We start from the raw sequence: 20,538 nt of genomic DNA on the forward strand, positions 1-20,538 counted from the left end.
AGGTGTTTGCCAGCTGGCTTGGCAACAGAGAGGAAAGACAGAGACTGTGTGCTGAGACATGACATCTCATTCAAAAGCCTGTTCATTACAAAAAAGGAAATATGTCTTGCGAATCACATATAAGACTTGATGACTCTACCATTGATGAAGGAAAACATATCAATGTATATGCATGAAGTACATATATCTTTGTAGTGTCCTAGACCTACCTTTTAAAAATGAGCCAACACAACAGGATTATTTTTGGAGGAAAAACTTTTATTTGACATGACATATTACATACACAAAGCATGTCTATGCTACGTATAGAATAACGTCTGATGTCAACTACAAAACGACTATAAATATTATTTCGGCACAGTTTACACTATAATAATATTAGAATGTGAATGATGAACCGCAGCGCTCATGTCACTGTCTCTTTAAGACGGCCGCCATCGCTTGTGTTCTGTCGAGCCAGCGCCATTTTTTCAACGCAAGACTCGGCCTGCATAAATTATGTTCATGACGTAGTGCAAAAGAGCAAATTTGTGTTAATTTTGGGGGACTTTTCTGTAGATACACGTTCTCTTTAGATAATAAGGTGCACTTACCTTACTGGCACAACAGTTAACGCAAATACGTCACTAAGCGTTTAGGAAAAGAGCAGCAGCGCTCTCCCGAGCCTCCTTATCAATGCAAATAGCTCTTTTGTGTGTGCATCCGTATCGCGCGCCTGGAAGCTGTGAGATGAATTTTTAATTATGCATGTTTAAAACAAACTGTGGCAAAGCTCGCGAAGGAGAAGAAATCAAGAAAGCAGCCCACCTTTCACCGGGTAAGTCGTCAATGGGATCACAGTTTGAACGCGTTTGTGCACGCACGCAGTACGAACTGGAAGAGATCGGAATGAGTTTTTGGTTAATATGCAATGGTCTTAATTAGCATAATTTATATATTTATGATAAAGAGAAAGGAAATACATCAAATACCGTCCCCGAGGCAATGCATGGCATATTGCATGCGACGAGTGATATGAGCAGATGAACTATGTGTCCCGCGGGGAGAGTTTTATTCGTGCATCTAAGATTCGGGGGGTGTTGCGCTGCGCCGGAACCTGCGGAAGTTTTGATCAGATCGAGGATATTATAAGCCGTGCTCGTCTCCAATGACATTTTGTGGTCAGAACACGTGCGAGAACTTATGCTCGTGTTCCCTTGATGTCACGAAAGCGACACGACTCGTTTATAAAGAGTCGGGGCCCATAAAGGCCTGATGTGGAAATGTCCTTACGTACCCCTAAAGGATTGCGTAATGCGCTATTGTTTTAGGATCATATGCAGCGATGCAGCTTGTTTTGTACTTGCACAATCTTGAAAATTGGGTCTGATTTGTGGAATCATGTACCAGAATGATAAGAACCGGATTCACGAGCTTACCAGGGGTCTGAGTTTTGAGTTGACAGTTGTGTAAACGTCATATATGTGTCTACGTCATATGTAATCAATTTGTCAGACGTAGAAAAACACTGAGTGGTTTTCGGTGGTAATAGTAAATTCACAGGCAGTTTATGAAAAGTGCAAACATGTGTTTTCATTCTTACATTTTTTATTTTGGTCTCATGTAAAAGAATAAAGATATAGTTCAACATTATTTGTCCTTCAGAGATTCATTTTAAATGCAATAAGTGTTGCATGTAATTGGCCCACATTTGGTCTCCAACCATTGAAAATGGGAAAACGTATATGGTTTGCTCATGAAGCCCCATATTTCTTACAAGTTTATTAGTAACCAGAATCTAAAATTATATTACGATGTAGACGATACGTCTTGAGGCACACAAACTTTGGAAAAACAACACAACAAATATGTGTCTCCTGCCATGTAATGCAACAGATTTTGACTGTAAAAATAAAACGATTCTCAATGTACAATGGATTAGTATGGGTTATTATTCATCCATTCAATATGATATCTTGCCTTTTTCATTTCTTTCATTCTTTTACTAGAGAAACAAAAAAATGTAGTCAAGGACTTTCCCCAAATTTGGTTGATTTGACAAGATATTGTTTAAACACATTAAACAATCGACACATATTAAAATGTAATGAGCAAAATATCACATTTAGGTGGACTTAATTTGATAAATCTATATCTTATATATTTTTAGGCTTTAATGGCTCAATTTTAAGCTTTAACAGCGTGTCTACGCCAGACGTGACCGGCGCGATGCGCAACGACAGAAGACACTCATTAGAACCCATTATAATAAAAAATTGTCCACAAACGTGCTGGGACGCGTCCAATCTAGACACTATGTAACAGTGACCCAATTTGATACACTGCTTTCCATTCACGGAATAAACTGTTTAGGTCTCTAAGACTCTTTCGTATGACCTGCGTGTTTCTTTCAGGTGATACCGTGGCGCTGTATCACTATGCAGAATCATTGATCATTGTGGAACAAAGACATCACCATGGACACGGAGGATCTCCCAGCAAACAATGCTCCTCTTACTGTCAATGAACAGGTATTCATAACCAATACAAACATCTATCATCTCTTTTCATACATAAAGATAACACACGTGACTGTTTCATCACATCATGTCCAGCCATCCCACCTCTGAGTGAGCCTCATTCCCCCTGTGCGTGGTTTGCGTTCACTCGTGAGCACAAGCAATTCCCTTCTGGTAGCGAGGGGTTTGTTGAAAGCATTGCTTATGCTATTGGCTCTTGTTTGTTGGCTGAACTCATGTTACCCGTGTGTCTTTGTTTGGTTGATTCTTTGTGTCCTAATGTGTGCTTGGCATCTCTGTTCTCTTTAGCCATTCAATGTCTGACAGCAGAAGTATTTTCTCAGATTTTAGGTTCCTGCACTTTGAAATTCCCATCACAAGACGACCAGGTACGCACCTTCTCTTGCATCTGTAGGCCTAACGCTCTCTGTGGCGAGCCTTAATCTCTGCCTGTGCCTCTCTCTTTCCTTTTCTCCTGTGATGTTTCTCTGATCTCAACTGAAATGCGAGCTAGAAACATTATCGAAAGAAGGACTTTGACATCTATTTTAGGTTGAGCAAACACTTTGGTTGTGTTGTGCCATACACGGTACACAGCCGAATTCAGATGGACCTGTATGGGAACCGTCTGTGCTGCTTGTTTATGCCTAACTGGCTTTTTTCCAACTGCAGCTGTCTTTCGCATATATAACAACCAGGGCTGGGTGATATTGCTGTTAATATTTTGCAGTATTTTTGAGACGTTTGTGTAAAATACACTGCACAAAATGAAACGCTTAAATCACATTATCAGATCTCTGAACAAATCATTCACGTAAAATTTTCAATTGATACATTATATAGACTAACAACAACATTATGTGACTATGGTCAATGAAAGCCGAAATGAGTAACACATTTATTAATGGAGTAGTTCACTTTCAAAATAATTTTTTATGATAATTTGCTCATCCCCATGTTATCCAAGATATTTATGTATTTGTTTCTTTAGTCGAAAAGAAATGAAGGTTTTGATGAAAACATTGCAGGATTTTTCTCCATATAGTGGACATCACTGGACTCCAAACGGTTGAAGGTCAAAATAACAGTTTGATAAAATGATAGATGATTCCAGACGATGAATAAAGGTCTTATCTAGCGGACGGTCAGTCATAAAAAAAAAAATGTATATGCTTTAAAACCAGAAATGCTCGCCTAACTTTGTTCTGGGATGCGCGTTCATGACTTCAGAAAATACGTAATTATGTTGAAAACCTTCAATTCTTTTCGACTTAAGAAAAACAAAACATGAACATCTTGGATAACATGGATCTTGGATGACATTAACATGGCTGCAACAGATTTAAACGGTGTAATTTAATAAGCAAAATACAGAAAATACCTTGTATACAAATGTCATGTGGGGGCATGTCATGAACATTTCAGAGTGATGTCACAAAAAACTCTAAAACGTTTGAATCCAACATAATGCCTTTTTGACACGAAGCCCATTTTAGTTAAAACAAAAGGGTGGGAAGAACATAACTGGTCTATTACCTTCTTATATTCATAAGATATATTGCGTAGCCCTGTCAATTTTAATAAGCGTTCGCTCGCTAAACGTCGTCAATGCTAGAATCCTATGAGAGATCAGAATACACACACACTTGTGTAAACTCATCCATACCAGATCATGGCCCATGTTCATCTCAATACTGTTCCCCATCACCCTACACAACAGACCCTGACACACTGTTATACCCTTCAGGTCATCGTCATGTCAGGTCAGGAGACCATCCGTGTGTTGGAGGTGGAGGTGGATGCAGTCTTGTCCTCTTCGGGGGTTGATGGAAAGGCGGGTGAGGAAGGGTGCGCTCAGACCCTGGAGGCAGTTGAGGATGCTCCATTGGAAAGTCCAGAAACCACAAGCACAACCGCAGCTGGTGAGAGCATCCCGAGACTGATAAAATGAATGATAAAAATAGCAGCATCAGTTCGGTATCATAGCAACCTGCAATCATCAAAGAGATTTTTTGAATGAGTCATAATTGGAATAAAAGCATAACTTGTCTTTGCAAAAAGAATCGCGGCTAAAGACAACATTAATAGTGAGGGTTTGCTTTTTATTGTTGCAGTAACTGTGGACGTCTTGGCACCTGCGGCCCAGACTGTGACCCCCAAAGTCTCCATCAGTGTGTCCCAGCCACAGACCAACGTGCCCATCACTGTTCAGGCCTGCCCACAGGTGAACTCGGGTTTTAATGTCTTAAAATATGTATCAGTTGGGTACAGTTCACTTGCTTATCTAGTTAAATATACAAAGGTTACACATGAATGAACCGTATGCGCCGTGACCCTGTCAGGTTCTGACTCAGGATAGTTTGGCCTCTCTGATGACTGGCATGCTAGCACAACAGAGTTCTCTTGGTCAGCCGCTGCTCATTCCTCTGAGCATGGCCGGATCTGTTGGGGGTCAGGGTGGTCTTGCGGTGTTCACGTTACCGACTGCTACCTTGGCCACCCTCCCTGGCCTTACTGCTGCCAGCCCTGCCGGAGGACTTCTGAAGCTCCCGTTCGCTGGGCTGCAAGGTATGATGCCTGCATTTTAGTTTCATTTCTATAGCCTGACTGGTGTTTCAAACTCACCTTTGTGTTTCTCCTTCAAGCTGCAACCGTGTTGAACCCTGCGCAGGCTGTCCTGCAGCCTCAGATGTCTGCTCTGCAGTCAGTGCAGGGGGCCATGCAGCCATCGCAGACCGTGTCAACCACTGCTGCATCTGCTGTGCAGAAAGTGTCAGAACCCAGCATCTCGATTGCAGCACTTCAGGCTGCAGGCCTGTCCATCAATCCAGCTTTTGTGAGTAGAAATCGGGAAGCTTCAGAACATGCTCAACTTATTGCTGTGCCCTCAATGTAATTGGTAATTCATTATTTTATTTTGCTTGTTTTCAGATAAGCGCTGCATCGCTGGGCGGGCAGCCTCAGTTCATCAGTTCTCTTACTACAACTCCCATCATCACCAATGCCATGTCTAACATGGCTGGACTCACAAGTCAGATCATTACCAACGCACAGGGCCAGGTCAGTACTGCAGCATCATCTGTCAACTACACCCAGAATTACACTCTTACAACTGCTTTTTACAGCGATTTCTGAGGGGTGATTCACATTTCGCGTCTAAAACCGTGTGGACAACACGAGCCGCGCAGCTTTCTCTAATCAAATGACCCGCACGACGGCACTCTGAAAGGTTGAACTAAGACTCCCTTTTTTCGCGCTTCCCGCGTGTTTACATTTAAAATAACAAACTTGCGAGCTAAAGAGACGAAATGTGAATCGCCCCTAATGTTGCTTGTTAAGATGCTAATTTTACATAAACCGCAGGGGGCAAAAATGTTTGTACTTTCACATTACATAAACACGCATGAAAACGCTGTTAAAGGAACAGTTCACCAAAAAAAGAAAAAAAATTCTACCATTGTCATTTTTCCTACTATTGTGGTCAATGGTGGCCAAGAACTGTTTGGTTACAACCATTCTTCTACATTTACATTTAGTCATTTAGCGGACGCTTTTATACAAAGCGACTTGCAAGCTTCTAAAATTATCTCTCTGTGATCATCAGAACAAATAAATGTATCTAGATTTGGAACAAATTGGAGCAAATGTTGACAAGTTTTTTTCTCTTGGGGTTAACCGTCCCTTAAAGGATTGCTTAAATATTTGGATGAACTGAGAATTTAACCATCACACATGAATTTAAGGTGTATGACTGGTCACATGAGACTCAAAAGTTTCATACCCATCTGTAGGTGATCGGAACGCTACCTCTTCTGGTTAATCCAGCTTCACTGGCCGGAGGTCAGGCTCAAGGTCTGCAGCTCCAAACTGTATCCCCACAGCTGCTCCTCAACCACCAGGGTCAGATCATCGCTACTATAGGGAACGGCCTAACAGCCGCTGCCCCGTCCGCTGCTTCTGTCCTCCCCAAAGCCACTGTGCCCCTGACACTCACCAAGACCACCACACAGGTAAGCGTCACCCATTTCGGCACAACACCATAGGAAAGTTCTAGTTTCTGTAATGTTTGCTGTGATTGGTTCTTTAGGGTCCTGTTGGGAAAGTAACTCAGTCTAAAGTGATCATTGCTCCTCAGCCCACAGCGGGGAAAGCAGTCACGGCTCTCTCCTCTCCTGGTGCCATCGCATGCGTGGACATGCCAACCGTGGGCCAACTTGTCAGCAGTATGTGTTATTGTTCTTGTTGTCCAATTGGTAGAGCACTGCTCGATAAAAGTATACCTTGAATTGCTTTGGATAAAAGCATCATTGGATAAATATTTAATGTTCACACCATTCCATTTATAGTCTCTGTTTAGTCTGCCAGAGGAAAATGAGATGAAGTTGACCACAACTATGAAAACTGTCCTCATTTGTTGACCTTGTTGTTTGTAGCCTTACAATCATTTTTCTTTCCATTAGAGCCGCAGTCTGGTGTAAATGAAGAAGAGGCCATTAATCTGGAGGAGATCCGCGAATTTGCCAAAAATTTTAAGATTCGACGGCTGTCTCTGGGTCTGACACAGACTCAAGTGGGTCAGGCTCTAACTGCTACGGAGGGACCCGCCTACAGTCAGTCAGCCATCTGCAGGTGGTTATAATATCCATCTCAGAATTTCTTTTCAGGTCTTTCGTCTCATTTAGGTCTGCATGGGACTGATTTTTCCATTTCGCTCCCTCCAAGTTTTATTCAGTTTCCCGTCCGCAGAATTTGACTTGGGTCTACTCCCGACTGTTTTCCTCCCTCTGTGTCTCATGAATTTAAAGGAACGCTCCACTTTATTTGGTAAATATGCTCATCCTCCAGAGTTAATAAATTGAGTTTTACCATTTTGGAATCTATTCAGCCGATCTCCGGGTCTGGCGATAGCACTTCTTGCATAGCTTAGCATAGATCCTTGAATACAATTAGACCAGAAGCATTGCGTTAAAAAATGACCAGTTTCAATATTTTTTCCTATTTAAAACTTGACTCTTCTGTATTTATATTGTGTGCTAAGACCGGAGGAAAATGAAAAGTTGCGACATGGCGGCAGCAGGCGCAGTAATGAATACATTCTAAAACGGTAAACTCAATTTATTATCTCCTGGGGAGATGGAGAATGAGCCTCTCTCCAAAAAATGTGGAGTGTTCCTTTAAGACACATCCTCTTCTTTTGTTTGTAAATGCTGAATGCTGTCTTGTACGTGGTCTTATGTAAACATTTTGACAGACATTTTACATTTTCAAGCTCGTGTTTAAAAGAAGTTTTAAGATGTTTAAATAAAATAACCAAAAATGACAATATAGTAGACTTCAACCACCTACGGGACTAAAATGTAATTTAGTTCTGCATTAAAACCAACTGAACAGTCCTGTGCTGTCTCGCATAAACATCTTCACATTCACTTTCGATGACTCTCTTTCCTCTTATATGAAGGTTTGAGAAGCTTGACATCACTCCAAAAAGTGCACAGAAGCTGAAACCCGTCCTGGAGCGCTGGCTGAATGAAGCTGAGCTCTGGAATCAGAAGGGTCAGCAGAACCTGATGGAGTTTGTGGGCGGCGAACCATCCAAGAAGCGTAAACGGAGAACCAGTTTCACGCCACAGGCCATCGAGGTCCTCAACACGTACTTTGATAAAAACTCTCTTCCCACCGGACAGGAAATCACAGAGATCGCCAAAGAGCTGAATTACGATCGAGAGGTGGTCCGTGTCTGGTTTTGTAACCGACGGCAGACTCTAAAAAACACAAGCAAGATCAATGCGTTTCAGGCCCACTAGGATGATGAAGCATCTGAACGAACTTTCTGTAGGTTTGGTGTACGATAACTGGTTGGAATTTTGGTGCTTGTTACAAAATGACTGAATTGACTGATTTTGAGATGAACCGACGGCTCCTACGTTGGAATAATATCTAACATACATTATTTTTGTTGTTCTTTTTTCCTTTTGTTGTGCTGCATGCAGAGTGACTTTTTGGTGTGCCGCCACCATTTCTGATGCTAAAGTGACCATTTAAGAAATCGAAGAAGCTGAAAATTGCTATTGTTGCTGTTTTACTTATCATACATGAACGAGTGAAACAAATTTTTGCTTTTAATATTTAATACGTTATTCTTGGCAGCAGTAATTTGCTTTCGCTGTAGCAATCGCTTTGGGTTTTGACTAATATGTACACATACAACGTAAATGAAAAATTTCCAGAATTTTCCATTTCATGTGATCATGTAGTTTTGCTGTAAAGAAATGTGGTTGTACATTCACCCGAGAGGAACTACTGGTATTTTGTCATTTTTAACCTCCAGATATCTCCATCTGTATTTTGATCTTTTATTCAATTCCTTCAAGATCAGTGCAGTACTTGTATATTTTAAATGTGGTTCGGTTGAACGTCATACTGGACAAACATACTACTCTGAATCAGACAGCATGACCCGCTATGTGGTTAAATCTGTATTAAGTTTGGACTGCCATCGTCATCTATTAATTTTCATCTTTGTGTGATTTTCCTTGTGGTATGTCTGTCTATTGATTTGAATAGAAAGTGTAAAGTGTGTTGAAGATTACGGTTACTGATATTGTAGATGTCTTATGGGTTTAATGGATGCGTTTTTTGGTTTTGCCAAAAGGAGTCTAGTTAAATACACAATTTAATATCAAGCGGCGCTATTCAAGAGAGAACTACATGAATTCCTATATGAGGCACTTAAAAAAATGACTTGAAATGTATTATTGATCAAAGAGTTTTATAACACGACAAGTGTTAAAGAATATTGTCAAATAATGCGAATTGTAGTTCATGCAATTGTACTCTCATTTATAACAGAACTTTGAAAGATTGCGACATTAGCAACTGTGCAGCAATATTCAGTTTATATGAACATTTTCAAAATTTGTGACGGAATACAGTCCAGCGTGTTTTCCCACGTTTTTATGTTTAAACATAAAGCTATATTGTTCTTATGGACCTTTAGTATTTATCTAATGGATTTGTAATTGGTATAATACCAGAAATGTACGGTAGACGTGAGAAAGGGATTGTGTTAACCTAAGGCTATGAACATGGACGTAATATGCTGAACATGAACAAAACGAGGCCTAACAATTGTACTTACAGATTAAAATCATGGTACTCAGTTAACCATATTTATTTTGTATCAATTGTAATGTTTGGTATTAACTTGTTATTTGAATAAATTAACACTAAACACACACAAAGTTTTTTTTTTCACAATTTGAATGGACACTATTGTGGCAAGCATCTTCACAAACAAAAAATATAGCGTTCTGCTTCAACCCAGGTTATTTAATTCTCAAGACAGATGTTTGAACAATTTCTAAGTGCTAAATTCATTTTTAAACATAAATTGTTTTTAAAACTCCTTAAATCGTTATAAGATTCAAATCTTACATTGATGTCTGGTGCAAACAGTCAAATAAGGATTTAACACAAAAGAACATAAATTGTGTAATTTTCGCAGTTTAATTAAATAAATGAAGGCACGTAAATAATAGATATCTAAAAATAAAATAACCATGAAGATAGAAATGTTTTGGAGAAAGAACTGCGGTTGCCATGGTAACTGAGGCCCGCGCCAGGGCGATAGGGGTCGCTGATGAGTTCGCGCGCTGTCTGCTCCAGTTGTTAGTGAAGAACACCGCTGCGGATAGAAGAGATAAACAAACATGTAATATTACGCTTATTATTTCATTTACTCCTTTTTTCACCACATCTTCATCTAAGTCATTTTTTCACGAAATTTTCGCTGCATTGACATATTTCAGCCGCGAGCCGTTACAGAAATCAGTCTTTTTCCGATCAAAACGAAGTTGTTTGCCATGGAGGACGACGTAAAAATGGCGTGAAACGATGAGCTTTACCACATTCTCATTCTGACTGCTGTCAGGGGTAATTTCTACTCTTTTTATACATTTCAGTACAAAAGCTCGTTTAGTTGTATGTCTTTGTTAACAAATAACCATACTCTTTAAGATTATTCAAGTTTCCTGGCTGCTTTACTTGTATAATGTGACCAGTGTATAAATTATAATGTTGTGTCTATAAGTCACACGTTCTAGATGTAAAGCCAATTGGGTCATTTGTTATGCAGTGTTTTGTATATATATATATCTGTGTTAATATCTGTATTTGTTTTTATGATTCTAATTTAAGTTAATAAATATTGGCAAAACTAAGATACAACATGTTTATATAGAAAATACCTTATCATAATGGTGTACAAAATAAATACGCATATTTTGTCTTTAGACAGGTGTCTATGATCGCTCATATACCCAAAGGGACACTGTGAATTAGTCTTTCTTCAGTTCACTTGGATAAGGGGTGAAAAGCAATGGCTTGGGCACTGAAACTACCTTTGTCCGACGAGGTGATCGAGTCTGGTCTGGTCCAGGATTTCGATGCCAGTCTGTCAGGAATCGGGCAAGAGCTTGGAGCTGGTGCTTACAGCATGAGGTTAGTCTGGCTAGGAATTTTTAGCGTGGTTTTATTGTTTTGTATTTTCAAGTGATGTCAAATTATTAGACGATCGAGAAGCTAGTGGAACTTCCTAAATGCTGGCTGTTGAATTTAAACTTCATTATTTGCACGATTGATGTGGTGATCTGTGTTTGTATCTTGTTCAAAAAGCATGCGCTTTAAATGTTTATATTTGATGTACTTGTGGGGTCTGACTGTTGATTTCTGCTGGTGTCCACATGTCAGTCTGTGGCATTTGAAATGTCAGGAGTCTGTTTTGGCACAGTCTGACCTTCCACTGAACCTTAAATTCTATTGCATGATTGTTTTGCATTAAATAAAGCAACTATTTTGAAAAGTAGATGTCTGTGTTTGCATGGGTTATCATCTGCTATACTGTGCTGTAATATCAGATCACACTATTATAACATACTGGCATGTTTCTGTAAATGGGAGAAAAAAAATGTCAATGTCTTTTAATATTTGGTTTTAATATTTAAAGTAAAAGAAATTCTCATGTTGAGAGGCAGACAGATTCACTTTTCAATATGCACCTTTAGTTGGTCTCCAGGTAACGAAATAGTTGCCTGTTATAAACCACATGTTCCTGCCATCTGTGTGATGAGCTGTTAGATGTTTGAGTAGTGGTAGAAATGTACTCTGTGAACCCCAAAGCTTTTCTGTAATATATATGTGGCCGTTTCATTGCTGCATGATAACTCTTCTTAACCAAAATATGCATGTGTAGATTCATAAAGTAAAACAGAAATCCAACACCAATGATCAGATCACGTATTTATTTGTTTTTTCTCCCTTTTGTTTTTCAGTGATGTGCTGGCTCTACCCATCTTCAAGCAGGAGGAGTCTAATTTACCTCCAGAAACAGACAATAAGATCCTTCCCTTTCAGTATGTACTTTGTGCTGCCACATCTCCTGCTGTTAAACTGCACGATGAGACGCTCACCTACCTCAATCAAGGTCTGTTCACGCTAATTTAAGGATGTTCTCAACTTCAGTCGGATTATAAAGTGCGGCATCCTCATCCATTATGTTACTGAGCTCAGCCTAGATCTGGTTCATGCTTTTTTGTCTTCATCGCCTAATACTCATTATTTAAGGAAAATTAATTATCCTATTAATTATTTAAAGAATGTTTATTTGTAAAATCTGGCCCGCCCTCAATATATTGTTTCACTAGGAAATAGATATCATTTTGAAAGCACAATTTTTAACGTGTGTAAGACTGCCATTATAGTCAAAGTATTGAAAGCTTCTGTTTGACTGAACTGAAGCTTAACAAGTGAAAAACTGTTTTGGCTGCAGGACAGTCTTATGAGATTCGAATGCTGGACAATCGGAAAATCGGAGAACTTCCTGAGATCAGTGGTAATATGGTGAAGGTGAGGCTTTGTTTTAGTTTTTCGTTGCTTCCTTTTATAGGCCCCCTATTCCAGAAAATGCACTTTTAAATGTTGTGTGAACTAGGGCTGCAACGCAATTCAAATACTGATTAATTCGCCTTTTCAATGAATTGTGCAGCCCTAGTTTGAACATATCTGTGTGCCTGGAGTGTGTGTGCAGAACCACCCTAGAATGATAAAAATCCACCCATCCATTTTAAAAAAAAACCCAATAAGCCTCAACTGTCCTCTTGAACGAGCTGTTGGCATTCTCTCAGTTATCTAATGTCACGCATTGGTTGAGCCCTGCCTATGACTGCTGAAGGACCGCTGTCTCGGCCCTCATGGAGTTGTACACTGTCGCCATTGTTTTCATGCTGGACAACTTAGAGTGAGCTACAAGAATGTTTTGTTAACAAACAAGGTGTTTTGTTGTTGGACGCAAGACTGAACATAAGTCTTCATTTACTCCCGACATCGAGCCTCTGAAGACGCTGTGGATTAGTTTTATTTTCTCAACGGAATATGCAGAAGACATCAGGTGAAGTCACTTTACACTGGGATGTCAGTAAAATGCTGGATTTACAGTGATTTAACATATGACAAGTTTGTCCTGTGTATTTTCACTTATAAAAACAATGTGCACGTTGTAAGGACATGTGTGCATTCACTCATACAGAGCATGTTTTTTATAGATATGATGCGTTTATCATGTTAACTTTGACTTATAAGATCAGTATGGATTTAAATACGTTTCGTAACGCGTTTGTGCATTCACTCAGAAAACAGCGTGCTCATTTTTTAAACAAATAACACGTTTGTCTTATGTACTCTCACTTATACAAAACAATGTTTTTGGTTATTAAGGATTTTTTTCTTATTCGTTTAGTGACCATTTAAGCTTAAGCACCAACTCACACAGCCCTGCACTTTCACCTGGAAAGGGGGCGGAGACCAGCATCTCATTTGCATTTAAAGAGACACACACCAAAACAGCCTGCTTTTCCTCAAAGGCAAAAATTGACATGTTGGGCACAGTATAAGAAAAGATCTGTGGTGTATTTTGGGCGGAAACTTCACAGACACATTCTGTGGACTCCTACGATTTATAGTACATTTTGTAAATGGGCTTCATTAGGGCGCCTTTAATTCATACTTCCCACACAGGATTATTGTAGTATCAAGTTTAAATCACTTTAGCTGTTGAAAATCTTTTAAATGTTCCTCTAAAGCCATGTTTGCTTAACCTGCCTGTCATTGTAATGAGTGATGAGTTCTGTGTGTTTTTCTGTGGTCAATGCCTGCAGAGCATCATCCGTGTCGTGTTTCATGACCGCCGTCTGCAGTACACTGAACATCAGCAGCTGGAGGGCTGGCGCTGGAACAGACCCGGAGACCGAATCCTTGATTTAGGTGAATACGGTAACCCTAGATTGATGGAAAAATTGAGATTAAGTTCAGATTAATAACACTTTTGCTTGGAAATACTCTCCAGATATCCCGATGTCGGTGGGAGTGGTTGATCCCAGGGCAAACCCTACACAGCTGAACACAGTGGAATTCCTCTGGGACCCCTCAAAGAGGACCTCTGTGTTTATTCAGGTATCTTAAACCAACTTTCCCAGGCACTGATGCTTGTCTTGTCCTAAATCACACTTTGGAAATCTCAAGATAAGGTATCTTCATCTCTGTTGTAGTGCTGTTTTTAAACCAACAAGTAATATAGTATACTTTCTCTTCTAAGGATACATTTGAACTTTAATCTTTAACCACATTATTATTATAACATAACAGTCCCCGATAAAGTATCAAACATGTACTTTACATTATCCAAGTAGTGTACACTTCTACACCATCCTGAAGCCCACCCTGACCTGAAGTACTGCCCTATACCCAAATGTGCCCAACTTGAACATCAGTCAAATGATTGTCGTCATAATTTTAATGCTTGTTTCAGGTTCACTGTATCAGCACAGAGTTCACTATGCGCAAGCATGGAGGAGAGAAGGGAGTCCCGTTCCGTATTCAAATCGACACTTTTAAGGAGAACGAAGCCGGAGAATACACCGAGCACCTCCACTCCGCCAGTTGCCAATTCAAAGTCTTTAAGGTGGGCCTGGATCTCCACTGAGACTCGCATGATGGCTGTATTGCATGTTTATGCAAGCCATGTTTCGCCAGTTCATCATTTGTCTGCAGTCTTGCAAATAAAACATTTTTTTGGAACTATGATGGTGATGCTTGGGTTGCGTTTTAGCCTAAAGGAGCAGACCGAAAACAAAAGACAGATCGAGAAAAAATGGAGAAACGCGCACCGCAGGAAAAGGAGAAATACCAGCCTTCATATGAGACGACCATTCTCACTGAGGTGAGTTTGTGTCTAGGGTCTCAAAGTTGGGTTTGAATTGTGAATATATATGAAATTATGCGCTGAACTTGTCATAAATCATTGATAAATCCTTAAGATTATTGTGCGTTTCTGTGATGTTATTTATCACCATATTTTGATATGTGATGATATTTGATATGTGTTTATAAAGTGCTCCCCATGGCCTGAGGCTACATACGTCAACAATTCCCCATCGCCGGGTTTCAACAGTTCCCACAACAGCTTTCCTGTGTCTGAAGGGTAGGAAAAGTTGATCACTTTGGCCGTATTTACAAGCAGAGAAATTGCAACACATGCACTTGAATTAATCACAAATATGACTTGTAATTTTGTGCTATTTTTTTGCCCCGCCTTTTTTAGAAATGGTTCACCCAATCACCAGCCAGAGCCTGTTGCACAATTAGTAGATGTAAGTGTTCTCCCCACCCCTTTAAATATCTCTCTTGTTTATAGAAGAAAGAAAATGTTATAACATTGTTTTATAATCGTTTTAAATTATATTTAGCATCATTACCACATAACCATAACAACATATTTACATTGAAACTGATCTCAAATCAGCAGTATTCATTCCCATGTCTTTGTGTGTGGCTTATACATTTCATATTCTCCTATTCAAATAACATATATTTGATGTTTGCTGCAAATGAGTGAAACTTTGTTTCTTTCTGATCTTTATTTGGATTAAGTTTGACCTACAGTGGTGTATAAAAGTCTGTGTCCACTAGTAAAAGTGCTTAAATTTTTTAAGCAATTTATCACAAATTGTTCATTATTTACGAATAAATTGAAGTGACTATGAAAGTGTTATAAGCATAACAATCTGAATATGATGAATTATAACATTATAAGAGACCAGTTTTTTGTTAGATAAGTGAAAGAATAGTGCACAATTTGTAAATGTGTTACAGTCTCTGTAACATTTTGGTTACATGGTCATTGTGGGCTCAGATTGTTGGACACTACTGAATCTCATAACTGTTTTGTGACAGAAGAGCAGATGGATGCTCTTTTGCTGTGTGAGCGCGTGTATGTAATGTATTATTCAGACTCTCTTTGCGTCCATCAACAACATGCATAATATTAGAAAAGTATTTTCTTACCATGTATATCAGTGCAGTTGTGCGATGCTTTTGTTTGAGATTGTAACCGTTGCATGTCCATTCATTATTGAAACATATTTCCCTTATTATGTAGTTTTTACTTTAAAGGGGTCATATGGTGCGAACACATGTTTTTCTGTGTCTTTGCTGTGTTATAAGTTGCTCAAATGTATTAGACACGTAAAATTGCAAACATTCAAGTGTGGGAACAAAAGATGCATTCTATCTAAAAGAGAATGCTCACCCAGACCTGCCTGAAACGCCTCATGTAACCACACCCCAAAAATCTACGTCAGTTCGTGGTATGATTTGACTAAGACCGTCCAAATATGAACGCAAGTGAGGTGGGTCAACCTGTCAGTACAATTGCTCTGGAACCTGATGTTCCAAATATGGTCAGAGGCGTTACATTTCCCTCACACGCTTGCAGTAGTCAACCAATCACTACGCACTGGTTAAATGGCCAATCATAGCACACCTGGCTTTTCATAGCAATGAGCTTCGTAGGAAATCTGCGCGTTTCAGAGAGGCGGAGCAAAGAGGAGATACAAACATTATAAGAAAAAACAGCGTTTCTTAACCTTAAAACATGCATAATATTCGTTTTAGCCATGTCATATGACCCCTTTAATTGTGTGTTTATACACAGTACCAGTCAAGAGTTTGGACACACATACTTTGTATTAGTATTTCTACATTGTACAAGAGCAATGGCATCATCAAAACATAAAAAAACACTTAAGTATGGAAAATGTGCAACTAAAACAAATTAGATTTCATTTGTTGAGTAATTACATTTCTACATGTGGCAACAAATAATTTAAACTAACAACTAATTTCACTCTTTTAAGTTCAAGCTTGTAGATCAAAACGTGTTAAGATGGATACATGGAGTTAGATGTATACAAATGTTTGAATGGAAGTATTTTTGTATATAAATGTAAAATACATTGTTACAAAACTTTACTAGGCCAGATTTCTAAATAAGGTTTTAGCAATTTTGTTTGTACTGATAAATGGTTTAACATTTTTTAAAAGAATATTGCTTTATTATGTAGTGTTAGTTAAGAATTGTTTTGTAAACACATTCTGATTGTCAATAATGACTTTTCATGCTAATGTTATTTGAATAGGTTTTTGCTTATATAAGCCCCCTTGTCGCCACATGCTTCCTCATCATGAAGGTTTTTTGAGGTTTTGGTAAATCTGAGATTTTAAAATTGAGAGACGTTCTGCCTTACAGTTGTCGTTCCATCTACTTAGAAGAGACAGTGAAACCAACCAGGTACATGCATTTATTTGCTCATATGATTATGTTGAAATGTGTTTTCGCCAAGAGCGAACCTTGGTTGGTATGAAAGGGATTTTTGTGGTAATAAAAGATACCAAACTTAAAGGGAAAGTCATGTTTTGAAGTGGGTTCAGCTTAGGTCAAACAGTTTAAGGGGTGTGTCTGTGTGGAAAGAGACAATTCGTAATCAGTTTATGGTCAGTTTGCTAAGGCCTATTTTGTCCTTTCTCTTTGCCTCTGAACAAACAGAATCTGTTGCCCACGGCAACGCCACAGGAAGCACAGCAGTGGCTCCATAGAAACCGCTATTCACCATTCTGCCGTCTCTTCTCAAACTTCTCGGGTAAAGGGACGATCGGCCTCGCATAAGTGTGCATCGCATCCCATAAAGCTTCTGCCATCCAGCAATCATACAGTGCCACTTCACCTTTCCATCAATCTAATCAAGACGACACATACCCTTTTATCTCAAAGTCTTTTGTCATTAGACAAATGTATTGTACTGTTATCTGTAATGCTCTTAGTTTTATAGTTTGTATAGCCTGAAATAACATTGCAGGAAAGATGGTAATGTGAGCATATCGATGGTTCTTTGGCTGGTTTCAGGGGCCGACATGCTCAAACTTACACGAGAGGACGTCATTCAGATCTGTGGACCCGCTGACGGCATTCGGCTTTTTAATGCACTGAAAGGACGGTACGGGTCCCTCTATGTATACGTGTGTGTTCAAATGCGTTATTCTAAGTCACAATTACTATGGATGTGTATTTTTCTTTATAGGGTGGTCCGTCCCCGACTCACTATTTACGTGTGCCAGGAATCCCAGCAGGCTCGTGAGCAGAAACATGAGAACGGAGATGGAAGCAGCAGCACCTTCTTTGGTGAGTGATGGAGCCCAAAACTGTGTTTTATACATTGAACACAGCAAAACAAGAGTAATCCACAGGAATCATATCAATCAGGGTTTGATTGTTGAGCTAATAGCATCACACGGTCTGATAAAAAATGACGGTACTATACAGCTTTGGTTATGTCAGCAAAAAGATAAAAAAATTTGGATGTTCAGAAGGGTTGATAAAAGATTATGAAAGCAAACCCTTTTTCTTAAAAATACAGTGCATCAATGCATAATGCACAATAAAAGGAGGGACATCTGTAAGAAAGCAAACCGTGTCAATATTGATTTAAGCAGTTTAAATTTCCTAAAAGTGTTTTTATGATCCTTGATAGCTTGTATGATTTGCTTAATTATTTGGGTGATTTTTTTCTACTCTTTTATCTGTTGTCCAGCGTCTCATACAGTTAAGCTATAAATGTTTTTTGACTTTGCCCTCTTGTTTAGTGTATCACGCCATCTATCTGGAAGAGTTAACAGCAGTGGAGCTGACAGAGAAGTTGGCTCAGCTATTCAGCATTTCTCCACGCCAGATCATTCAGATCTTCAAGCAGGGGCCCACTGGTATCCATGTGCTAGTCAGTGATGAGGTGAGCGTGTTTGTGCTATTTTGACTGATCCGTTTGTTTTATTTGTGGAGCTTTCTTTAAACTGTTATATGATCATACATATAAACGTAATTATTCAAAAAAATATAAACAAATGGCTGGTTGCAGTAACCAGTTCACTATACAGATAGTTCTGGTCGTGAATGCTGATTGGTCATTACAGCTTCCCAGTTATTATAAATGACACAATAAAGTAATAGCTGTAAAGCACAACTTTGTCTCTTTGTTTATTATTTTGTAAGCTGTGTAAAATCCTTAATTAAATGGTACCTTAGTGAAACATAGACTCTTGCAATATATTGGTTAAATATGTAGCTTAATGTGACCTAACATTTATGTTTTTGCTCATATAGATGATTCAGAATTTTCAAGATGAGATGTGTTTTGTCCTGGATACAATGAAAGGTACGATCAAGCCAGTTTTGTTTGGGAGAACTATCCCAGATATCTTTATTTTTAGTACCCTGTGTTGCATAACTTGGTCTCTTTTGATTTCTATTTTCAGCTGAAACAAATGATGGCTATCACATCATTTTAAAGTGAAAACAAAGGATATGTGGGGAATGAACAGACCCCGATGTTTCAATAGATTCAACCCAAAGCCCCGACGCTCCACACTTCCTGGACTGCGCTGAAGCTCGCTTTGCTTGGAATAGTAGTGGAGGGGATTTGTGGAAAGGAAACAGACATCTGACTTTTTTTCGCCCCCCCAAATCATAAAATTCCTGTTTGCTTCAATTTGCTTCAGGTTTGCTTTTGTAGCTAAACATTTGTCTTATGTTTATAACGTGCTAAGGCCGTAATGCCTTAAAAAGAGCGATTTAGCTGGTATTAGATACAGTATTATTGTATACATTGAATACAGCTCTGGATATCATTCCTCAATATTTTAGCCTCTGTGTTAGGTCCCATGTGACGTGCAGTTCATCTTCACCTCAATGAACACGCTCTTTATAAACAACACGGAGGTTTAGTCACAAACTAGGGACTTCCCAAGAGCTCATCTATTCAGAATAACCAGTGTCATTTTCACTTCAAGATCTTGTTGTTAAACGTTATGTTGGGCAGTGCCTTTCTCAAATGCGAAAGAAACTGTTTAATAGCCTCAACATAATATTGTTAGGGGCAGATTCTTTAATCCTGATACTTCTATCAATGTATTGTTTGGTTACTTTGGGCGTTTTCACAGCAGGAATTGTTAATTTCCCAAAGTTTATGTGCTTATGTGACTCTTCATGATATGACGTTATAGTCTTGGTTCTTCAGACGCTGCCACAAATGCACATTAAGTCACAAGCAGGAGATAAAGCTGGCAGCAGTGGGCATTATGTATGTTTTTTCTAAACTGTACTGAACTCCCCCAACTAGTTTTTCATGGTTGCGTATTTTAGAATAGTTTTTACAGATGACAGAATAACCAAGAGCATCATTTTATGGTATGAAAGAGAGAAATCATGTTATATTCTGTTTTGTTTGTTTCTTTTTGGATATGACCACTGATGTACTAATCCTTAAGACGAGGTAAAGGGAAGAGAGATGTTGCACGGCATGAGGAGAGATAGCTGTGGTTAGTGCTAGATGCAAACCAGACCGAGATGGTAAAGATGTGAGCCGGTATTGTCTGTTGTGACCCTTCACCTTGTCATTGCAATGATTAAAATGACTTACTCTGAAAGATACATCTTTTGGTGTGTTTTTTGTTTGTTACACAATCTGATTTAAACCCTTCAAACAAGCAATTTAAGTGCATTAGTGTTTCTCACTTTGCAGCATTTAGAATATATCAAATATTTTAAAAGTGTTTAATTGTAGGAACTATTTGTGGGGCCATTGATATTTCCATATAACTT

General features: G+C 39.0%; 2 protein-coding genes across 7 annotated transcripts; both read left to right on the forward strand.

Moving 5' to 3' along the window:
- Positions 1–254: 254 nt before the first annotated feature.
- On the forward strand, positions 255–9,667 carry pou6f1 (POU class 6 homeobox 1). Of its 4 annotated transcripts, XM_056733745.1 has the most exons (12): positions 255–817; positions 2,394–2,510; positions 2,843–2,887; positions 4,246–4,420; positions 4,613–4,722; positions 4,841–5,066; positions 5,144–5,334; positions 5,430–5,558; positions 6,290–6,508; positions 6,586–6,721; positions 6,959–7,127; positions 7,957–9,667. In XM_056733745.1, the coding sequence occupies exons 2-12, from the start codon at positions 2,457–2,459 to the stop codon at positions 8,300–8,302; spliced, it is 1,800 nt and encodes a 599-aa protein (XP_056589723.1). In that variant the 5' UTR covers positions 255–817; positions 2,394–2,456; the 3' UTR covers positions 8,303–9,667. The 4 variants fall into 4 exon arrangements, with proteins under 4 accessions (XP_056589723.1, XP_056589721.1, XP_056589722.1 ...); XM_056733743.1 differs by having other exon boundaries at positions 2,394–2,887; XM_056733744.1 differs by having other exon boundaries at positions 2,394–2,887; positions 6,634–6,721.
- Positions 9,668–10,119: 452 nt separating this feature from the next.
- On the forward strand, positions 10,120–20,367 carry tfcp2 (transcription factor CP2). 3 transcript variants are annotated; one of them, XM_056733341.1, is made up of 18 exons: positions 10,120–10,209; positions 10,307–10,430; positions 10,791–10,997; positions 11,828–11,979; positions 12,325–12,401; positions 13,709–13,814; positions 13,897–14,003; positions 14,359–14,511; positions 14,659–14,769; positions 14,942–15,030; positions 15,151–15,199; positions 17,137–17,178; positions 17,434–17,527; positions 17,791–17,881; positions 17,966–18,066; positions 18,528–18,670; positions 19,042–19,093; positions 19,194–20,367. In XM_056733341.1, exons 3-18 carry the CDS (start codon positions 10,876–10,878, stop codon positions 19,229–19,231), a joined length of 1,527 nt encoding a protein of 508 aa, XP_056589319.1. In that variant the 5' UTR covers positions 10,120–10,209; positions 10,307–10,430; positions 10,791–10,875; the 3' UTR covers positions 19,232–20,367. The 3 variants fall into 3 exon arrangements, with proteins under 3 accessions (XP_056589319.1, XP_056589318.1, XP_056589320.1); XM_056733340.1 differs by having other exon boundaries at positions 10,155–10,430; XM_056733342.1 differs by lacking the exon at positions 17,137–17,178 and having other exon boundaries at positions 10,155–10,430.
- Positions 20,368–20,538: the final 171 nt, after the last annotated feature.

Source organism: Triplophysa dalaica, chromosome 20 (genome assembly GCF_015846415.1).
Source record: "Triplophysa dalaica isolate WHDGS20190420 chromosome 20, ASM1584641v1, whole genome shotgun sequence".
NCBI classification, from domain to species: domain Eukaryota; kingdom Metazoa; phylum Chordata; class Actinopteri; order Cypriniformes; family Nemacheilidae; genus Triplophysa; species Triplophysa dalaica.

Excerpts from the sequence above, each read along its gene's own strand:
- tfcp2 (XM_056733341.1), top strand. The coding sequence starts at position 10,876 with ATGGCTTGGGCACTGAAACTACCTTTGTCCGACGAGGTGATCGAGTCT. Across the intron at positions 14,512-14,658 it reads GCCAATTCAAAGTCTTTAAG|CCTAAAGGAGCAGACCGAAA; the intron begins GTGGGCCTGGAT and ends GTTGCGTTTTAG. Across the intron at positions 18,671-19,041 it reads ATGTGCTAGTCAGTGATGAG|ATGATTCAGAATTTTCAAGA; the intron begins GTGAGCGTGTTT and ends TTGCTCATATAG.
- pou6f1 (XM_056733743.1), top strand. The coding sequence starts at position 2,735 with ATGTTACCCGTGTGTCTTTGTTTGGTTGATTCTTTGTGTCCTAATGTG. Across the intron at positions 4,421-4,612 it reads CACAAGCACAACCGCAGCTG|TAACTGTGGACGTCTTGGCA; the intron begins GTGAGAGCATCC and ends TTATTGTTGCAG. Across the intron at positions 6,722-6,958 it reads CGTGGGCCAACTTGTCAGCA|AGCCGCAGTCTGGTGTAAAT; the intron begins GTATGTGTTATT and ends TCTTTCCATTAG.